This window comes from Perca fluviatilis, chromosome 12 (assembly GCF_010015445.1).
Source record: "Perca fluviatilis chromosome 12, GENO_Pfluv_1.0, whole genome shotgun sequence".
Classification (NCBI taxonomy): Eukaryota; Metazoa; Chordata; class Actinopteri; order Perciformes; family Percidae; genus Perca; species Perca fluviatilis.
In genome coordinates this window covers 32,920,734-32,930,069 of record NC_053123.1, presented here as the reverse complement: position 1 = coordinate 32,930,069, position 9,336 = coordinate 32,920,734, and the positions used below count along the sequence as shown (strand labels likewise).

The following is a 9,336-nucleotide window of genomic DNA, read 5'->3' as shown; positions in this document are numbered from 1 at the left end:
AGAGTTACATTACAGATTTCAAACATAAAAGCATGCTGCAGAATTAACAAACTGCCTGTCATCAAAAATGCCAATGTTCCTCATTTCCACTTAGAACATTTATTATACTTTACCATGTCGTGCAGTGTATACCGAGACCTTCCTGGCCTCTGTTTTTTTTTTTAACAACACTGCTGCTCAACCACAGAAAGTACACTCTTAAATACAGGAAGTGTTGATAACCACCCGCCTCTCTTCCTTTCTCTGCTGGATGAAGGGCTCATTTCAGTCCCCTTTCGGCCTCCGACGGGTAGCAGCTTCAGTTCAGCCGTTCCCTAAAATGGTGAGTTGCTCGCTTTGTTGTTTGTGGGTTTTCGAAGACGCTGTGACTCGTTTGCGTTCTGGTCTGGCGTTGCTCGGTTCCTCCGGTCCGATGAACTTTTGCTTTTTCAGTGAAATATAGGAAACACCTTGGTGGCGCTTGGAGACGTTATCGCTCACAATCAGAGTCTACTTCTGCACTCACGCAAGTAGTAAAGAGTGAGTCAGCCTCTTGAAATCAGACTAATACGTTCATATTAACGTTACAACAATTTCACTTTTTTTTTTAAAACACTCCTATGAAACTAAATACTACAAAAAACAACTCCTCAGCCTTTAAAACTCTTCAGTATTTTTTCCAGTTTGTATTTGGACATTTTAATTCATTGTGCTGTTTGGTGTTACTACATGCTTTTCCCAGATTTCTGTATCAGCGTTAACATTAATATTAGTGCTGTCAAACGATTAAAATATTTAATCGCGATTAATCGCATTAATGTCATAGTTAACTCACAATTAATCGCACGTTTTTATCTATTCTAAATGCCCCTTGATTTCTTTTTGTCCCATTATTTTTTCTCATTTTAATGCTCTTATCAACATGGAGAAGTGGATCGGCTTGCTTTGTGTTTTTGTCGCCTGGCTTTGACGAGGGGGGGGGAATTGCCATCAGCTGTGTTCTCGGCCATCAGCTGTGTGGTTGGCCATCAGCTGTGTGGTTGGCCATTAGCTGTGTGGTTGGCCATTAGCTGTGTGGTTGGCCATTAGCTGTGTGGTTGGCCATTAGCTGTGTGGTTGGCCATTAGCTGTGTGGTTGGCCATTAGCTGTGTGGTTGGCCATTAGCTGTGTGGTTGGCCATTAGCTGTGTGGTTGGCCATTAGCTGTGTGGTTGGCCATTAGCTGTGTGGTTGGCCATTAGCTGTGTGGTTGGCCATCAGCTGTGTGGTTGGCCATTAGCTGTGTGGTTCGGCCATCAGCTGTGTGGTTGGCCATTAGCTGTGTGGTTGGCCATTAGCTGTGTGGTTGGCCATCAGCTGTGTGGTTAGCCATCAGCTGTGTGGTTGGCCATCAGCTGTGTGGTTGGCCATCAGCTGTGTGGTTGGCCATCAGCTGTGTGGTTAGCCATCAGCTGTGTGGTTGGCCATCAGCTGTGTTCTCGGCCATCAGCTGTGTGGTTGGCCATCAGCTGTGCGCTCGGCCATCAGCTGTGCGCTCGGCCATCAGCTGTGAGCTCGGCCATTAGCTGTGCGCTCGGCCATCAGCTGTGAGCTCGGCCATTAGCTGTGAGCTCGGCCATTAGCTGTGAGCTCGGCCATTAGCTGTGAGCTCGGCCATTAGCTGTGAGCTCGGCCATCAGGTGGTATTTCAGACTGGACGTGCTGTGATGATCGCTCAGTTCACAACCACCAAACACACACATCACTTTGGTCTCGTCAATGGAACCATTTGGCAACTTTTTAAAAGTAACGTTAGCCTGCTAATACTTTTGGCGGGTTAAAAAAAAAAAAAATAACCTTTTTTTTTTTTTCTTTTTATTAAAAGGTTTGAAAAAAATTTTTTTTTTTTTTATTAACTGTAAAAAAAAAAAAAATACTAGTTGTTGCAACAGCATGTGCAAAAAACTACAAAAGTTTGCTAGGCCAAAAAGATCGTTCATCTCTCGCTAAAAAAATTGACGCCGTTAAAATGGGTTTGCGTCAACGCCATTAATAACGCGTTTAACTGACAGCGCTAGTTATTATTATATAGTTTTTTCTGTCTTCTCTCACAATCTGAGACCCTTTATTCTAAAATTCATGTATGACAATTTTTAAGGGATATTTTGTTGCTGTTTCTAAGGGGCGGAGCGGAGGAATCTTTTAGGGTTTTAAGATAACTTCAACTACTGTATGTGTCATTCCCAACTTCAAAAATGTCGAAAAAAAAGAAAAAAGTCAGAACTTCTTTAAGCTCCCAAAACACTCCGTGGCCGAGAAAAGTGGTTGGAGCGCAAATTATGCAAATGGAAATGTAGAAAAACAAAGATACAACTCACGATCTATGGACAATTTCTGTTAAAACATACAGTCATACAACTGTTACAGATGTTTTTTCCGATTGCTAAACGACAATGGGAACAACTGGAGTCATGTGCAAAACTCAAACTACAGTCTGCACTACCAACAGTCACCTGAGCTAAACAGTTCACATCACCTGCAAAACTCATTCACAGCAACACAACTCTTAACACACATCTCAAAACAGGCTCAGTGCAGCCAGACACTATGCACAAGCCTCACTGAGATAACACACACACACACACACACACACACACACAGACACACACACACACACACACAGACACACAGAACACGCTGAGGGTAAAAACACTAGCGTCAAACACCAATACACAAATTACAAACTTTCTCATCTTTACAGTTTGAACAGTTTCAGTGACTTGACACTACTCAACAGTTCCTTTAAGGAAAAGATATAGATTTTATAATATACCAATTTTTACGTGAGGTAAACAAGAAGGAATGAAAATCAGCAGTTTGCTTCAATATAGTATTTTGTCTCTAGTAATGTATGGAATTACTGGGGAAAAAGACTAAAGGTACATAACAGTACCAAAGAATAGTGTGACTAATCCTGCCTCTCTCCAGCATCATGTGGCAAGTTCTCTTCATCACATTGGATGTCTTCATCATCTCTAAATACTAATGAATGTGGTGTTTCTATTGCTTTTGCTAAAATTGCAATCAGCAGTGTTTGATAGGCACCAGACTGAAATCTTTTCTGTTATGAATGTGTGGTTAACAGTTGTGACAGCAGTGTGTTAGCATCTGAACAAAGTGCTGTAGATCTACAGTGTTGTGCACGTTGTGGTTAAAGTCATGGGATAAGTGTGTAGAGTTTTGAGTGTGTTCAAGCAATGAAAAAGAGTTTGGTCCACACGAACTGCTGTGCAGACTGTGGTTAGAGTTCTGCACATGTGGCTTCAGTTGTGCCCACTGTCGTTTAGCAATCGGAAAAAAACACTGTAGTACACAGATCTTCCTCGGGGTGTACCCTGCCTATGTTATGGAACTTCAAAATGAGTAACATCAGACATCTGTCTCTCTTCAGGTGGCAGGAGTGAAAATGAGTCGTCTTTTGTCTCTGGTTTTAGAACGATGAAGACAGTTGGAGAAAAATTAGACACGCACACACACACACACACACACACACACACACACACACACACACACACACACACACACACACACACACACACACACACACACACACACACACACACACACACACACACACACACACACACACACACACACACACACACACACACACAGGATGTCGCCTCTCCTTTCCTTAGCAGCTATCATGTTTCCCAACAATGATGTAGGCCTTTTATTATCAAATGGCTTGAGAAGCATGGCCCTGGTTCTCCTAGTGTCTGTGTGTGTGTATGTGTGTATGTTGATAATGTATGTGGTATGTGTCAATGATGATGATGATATCAATAATCGATGATATTGATATTCAATGATGATGATGATGATGATAATGATAATAATCTGATGATGATGATGTGTAATATGTGATTATGTGTGTGTTATGTGTGTTTGTGTGTGTGATGGTGATATGTGTGATGATGATGATGATTGTATGTGTGATGTGTGTATTGATGATGATGATGATGATGATGATGTCATTGGTATTGGTGTCTGTGTGTCTATGTGATGATGATATGTATGTGTCTGTGTGTGTTGTTGATAGATTGATGGTAAATGTTGTTGATGATGATGATGTCTGATATTTTGATGATGTGTTGTTGTCTGTCTGTGGTGATATTGATGATGGTGATATTTGTGTGTATGATATTGATATGTGTTATGTGTGTGTGTTGATGATGATGATATTTGTATGTGATGATGATTTGATGATGATATTTGGTATTAGTGTGTGTGATGATGATGATGTGATGATGATGATGTGTGTGTGGTATTGATATGTGATATTGATGATGATGTTGATGATGATGATATTTGGTTTGTGTGTGTGATGATGATGTGATGATATTGTCTGTGATATTTGTGTTTATTGATGTGTGATATGTGATGTGTGTGATGGTGTGTATGTGTGTATGTGTATGTATTTATCTGTGTGTAATGTGTGTGTCTGCGTGTATATGGCGTGTCTGTTGTGTGTATGTGTATATGTGTATGTTTATGTGTCTGTGTGTGTGTGTGTGGTGTGTGTCTGTGTCTTTGTGTGTTTTGTGTCTGTGTGTGGTATGTGTCTGTCTGTCTGTGTCTGTGTCTGTGTCTGTGTGTGTTTGTGTGGCTGTGTGTCTGTGTGTGTGTGTGCGGTGTCTGTGTGTGTGTGTGTATCTGTGTGTGTATGTGTCTGTCTGCGTGGGTGTGTGTGTGTCTGTCTGTGTGTGTGTGTCTGTGTGTGTGTGTGTGTCTGTGTGTGTATGTGTGTGTCTGTCTGTCTGTCTGTGTGTGTGTGTGTGTCTGTGTGTGTATGTGTGTGTCTGTCTGTCTGTCTGTGTGTATGTGTCTGTCTGCGTGGGTGTGTGTGTGTCTGTGTGTGTCTGTCTGTCTGTCTGTGTCTGTGTGTGTGTGTGTGTGTGTATGTGTGTGTGTGTGTGTGTGTGTCTGTGTGTGTATATGTGTGTGTGTGTGTGTCTGTGTGTGTATGTGTGTGTCTGTCTGTCTGTCTGTGTGTGTGTGTGTGTGTGTGTGTGTGTGTGTCTGTGTGTGTATGTGTCTGTCTGTCTGTCTGTCTGTGTGTGCGTGCATCCAGAGTGAGTCTGTCTGTTCTCCCAGGTTTGTCTGGCTCCGCCCCTGATTGAGAGGACGTAGAGGGCGAAGGTCCAGTGAACGATAATAAAAGGATTACATCAAATATTGGCAAAGGATTAGCTGGATGACAAAGGAAAAGGCAGTCAGGCAGTGACGAGTTGGGGGAGGTCCATGTTTTGGGTTTTTATTGATTTGTGTAGCTAATCTCACTGTAATCCATCCAATAGTTGATCTGTTGATTGATTTCCTCTGCTGTTATTTTTGTCAGATTGTTTGAAGGTTGGTTGAGCCTTCATCTCTACTGTTGAACTAGTCTACGCTAGGCTAGTTAACGCTTTTTTACAAACCTATTGTGACACTTTTTTGGGGATTTTTTAAGTGCCCAAATTACGAAGAAAAATCACTTTTTCTGGTGATTTGGGGAGTTATTTTGTGTCTCTGGTGCTTCCACACACATACAGACTTTGATAAAGTCCATCCATGGTGTTCTGAGTGAGATCTGGTGTCTGAATGTGTCCTGCCTTCAGTCTCCTGGTGAGCTGGTCAACATCTGCACGGCTTTCTAGCGTGCTAGCGCTAGCGTGCTAGCTCGTTCTCAATAGCAAAGCACCGCTAGAACACACACTAGTTCACCATAACCTACCAGAAGAACTACTTCCATGTGCTCCCTGGTTTAGAAGAAGTCTCCCAGCTGATCCTGATCCTTGGAACTGACTGAAGTCGGAGAAACAGCCTTTCTTTTACTGTCTCTGGAGCTAGCTGACATGAGCTACGATCTGAGCTACTGAGCATGTGCGAGTGCGATCAAAGATAGTACAGAAGAAGAAAAGAGGTCTCACTCTGTAGCTAAAACAGAGAGCTGAACACAGGGTGAAAAGAGGAGCTGCAGCAATGTGCAGTACAACAAAAACATGGTGTTTTTTAAACCATTAAACCATGTAAACCTATTCTGGTACAACCTTAAAATACAATTATGAACCTGAAAATGAGCAGAATATGGACGCTTTAAAGTTGAGAATGACACATAGCTGAAGTTATCTTAAAGGAAAATTCCGGGGCAAAAGCTAGCTTTCAGCGCTAGTATTCGGGGCACAGGGAAAGTAAAAATAAATCTCTATTTTGTACCACTAAAAAGGCTCAAAATATCACCAAACTTCAACAGTAGCATAATGAGGGTCCCTACATGTTAACTGAAGCATTGAGAACTTTGTAAGTGTGCAGACAGTTTATTACAGTTTTTTTCGATCGCTAAACGACAGTGGGCACAACTGGAGTCACATGTGCAAAACTCTAACTACAGTCTGCACTACCTACAGTCACCTGAGCTAAACAGTTCACATCACCTGCACAACTCATTCAAAGCAACACAACTCTTAACACACGTCTCAAACAGTATGCACAGGTAACACACACACACACACACACACACACACACACACACACACACACACACACACACTGTAACTCAGAACACACTGAGGGTAAAAACACTAGCATCAAACACCAATACAGAAATTACAAACTTTCTCATCTTTACAGTTTGAACGATTAGAGTGACTTGACACTACTCAACAGTTTATTTAAGGAACAAATATAGATTGTATAGCATACCAATTTTTACATAAGGTAAACAAGAAGGAATGAAAATCAGCAGTTTTCTTCAATAAAGTATTTTGTCTCTAGTAATTTATGGAATTACTGGGGGGAAAAAACTAAAGGTACATAACAGTAACAAAGAATAGTGTGACTAATCCTGCCTCTCTCCAGCATCATGTGGCAAGTTCATCACATTGGATGTCTTCATCATCTCTAAATACAAATGAATGTGGTGTTTCTATTGCTTTCACCTCCATTACTTTCTGAAAAACAGTAAGAACACAGTGTTACTATTGTAAAGATATAGTGTTTTTCACTTTTTTTTATAGCTGTGTACATAACCTCAGACATCTTACCTGGACATGTTGGTATCTTTGCTCTTTTACCCGTTTCAGTACAGTGTATGATTGTTTCATTCTTATTTGGTGTTTGTATACAAAAAAGACTTTCTGAGCTTTCTCTGTATAAATACCATATATGTTCACTAATTAGTCTAAAACAAGACACCTGCTTAGGCTTTCAGCTAAAATTGCAATCAGCAGTGTTTGATAGGCACCAGACTGAAATCTATTCTGTTTTGAATGTGTGGTTAACAGTTTTGACAGCAGTGTGTTAGCATTTGAACAAAGTGCTGTAGATCTACAGTGTTGTGCACGTTGTGGTTAAAGTCATGGGATAAGTGTGTAGAGTTTTGAAAACTGTGTTCAAGCAATGAAAAACGAACTAGACTTTGGTCCACATGAACTGCTGCTGTGCAGACTGGAGTTAGAGTTTTGCACATGTGACTCCAGTTGTGCCCACTGTCGTTTAGCAATCGAAACAAACTGTAAAAAGATAGTTTAGAAAGACCGTTACATATATATATATACATGTATATATATATACAGGCAGCCGCTCTCTTGGGAGCTACTAACCAAATTGTCAAAAAAAAGAACGTGGATGGTTCCCTGCAACGCTCTTTACAAGTAAATAAATGATCAATTCACTACTTTCATTGAATTTGGGCGTTTTATTCAATTTTATAGCATTTGAAAACCAATTGGTAAAGGAACGTTGAAAAAAGCATCAAAAAATGTCGAAAAAGGTTACAAAAACAATGTTAAAAAGTGACAAAAATTTTGGGAAAAGCGGACCAAAACGTTGAAAAGTAAGTTTTTGTTAGAAATTTCGACCCAGATAAACAAAAAGTTGCATGGTCGACGGGAAGACAACACAAGGGTTAAAGGTCCCATTGCATGAAAATGTCACTTTATGAGTTTTTTTAACATTAATATGCGTTCCCCCAGCCTGCCTATGGCCCACCAGTGGCTAGAAATGGTGATAGGTGTAAACCGAGCCCTGGGTATCCTGCTCTGCCTTTGAGAAAATGAAAGCTCAGATGGACCAATCAGGAATCTTCTCCTTATGAGGTCATAAGGAGCAAGGTTACCTCCCCTTTCTCTGCTTTGCCCGCCCAGAGAATTTGGCCCCCCCATGAGAGAGAGAGACATCATGGCTTTCAAGCGAGCAAAGTGGCAGTTGGTCAAGGCGCACACCCCCACCATCCACCTTGCCCCCCTGTCTCCTCCTCAATAGCTACAGACACAGAAATGGCACATCCTAAAGAAAGCTCATTGTGGGACTGGCTCTAGTGGCACCAAGGCTGAATTTCGGGAAAGAGACTTCAGATACAGTATTAGGGGACCACTAAGGTCTATATAAAAGAGACTTCAGATACAGTATTAGGGGACCACTAAGGTCTATATAAAAGAGACTTCAGATACAGTATTAGAGGACCACTAAGGTCTATATAAAAGAGACTTCAGATACAGTATTAGGGGACCACTAAGGTCTATATAAAAGAGACTTCAGATACAGTATTAGAGGACCACTAAGGTCTATATAAAAGAGACTTCAGATACAGTATTAGGGGACCACTAAGGTCTATATAAAAGAGACTTCAGATACAGTATTAGGGGACCACTAAGGTCTATATAAAAGAGACTTCAGATACAGTATTAGAGGACCACTAAGGTCTATATAAAAGAGACTTCAGATACAGTATTAGGGGACCACTAAGGTCTATATAAAGAGACTCCAGATCCAGTATTAGGGGACCACTAAGGTCTATATAAAGAGACTCCAGATCCAGTATTAGGGGACCACTAAGGTCTATATAAAGAGACTTCAGATACAGTATTAGGGGACCACTAAGGTCTATATAAAAGAGACTTCAGATACAGTATTAGGGGACCACTAAGGTCTATATAAAGAGACTCCAGATACAGTATTAGGGGACCACTAAGGTCTATATAAAGAGACTCCAGATACAGTATTAGGGGACCACTAAGGTCTATATAAAAGAGACTTCAGATACAGTATTAGGGGACCACTAAGGTCTATATAAAGAGACTCAGATACAGTATTGGGGACCACTAAGGTCTATATAAAAGAGACTTCAGATACAGTATTAGGGGACCACTAAGGTCTATATAAAAGAGACTTCAGATACAGTATTAGGGGGCCACTAAGGCCTATATAAAAGAGACTTCAGATACAGTATTAGGGGACCACTAAGGTCTATATAAAAGAGACTTCAGATACAGTATTAGGGGACCACTAAGGTCTATATAAAAGAGACTTCAGATACAGTATTAGGGGACCACTAAG

The 9,336-nt window shown here is 40.9% G+C and overlaps 1 protein-coding gene across 2 annotated transcripts in view; it reads left to right on the top strand.

The window, feature by feature from the left end:
• Window positions 1-217: 217 nt before the first annotated feature.
• The window catches only part of rubcnl (rubicon like autophagy enhancer), a 49,587-nt gene continuing 40,468 nt past the window's right edge, over window positions 218-9,336 (top strand). For both annotated transcript variants that reach the window (XM_039818883.1, XM_039818885.1), the window contains exon 1: window positions 218-322. In XM_039818883.1, coding sequence (XP_039674817.1) covers window positions 251-322 — 72 coding nt within the window. In that variant the 5' untranslated portion in view covers window positions 218-250. The remainder of the gene's footprint in view (window positions 323-9,336) is intronic.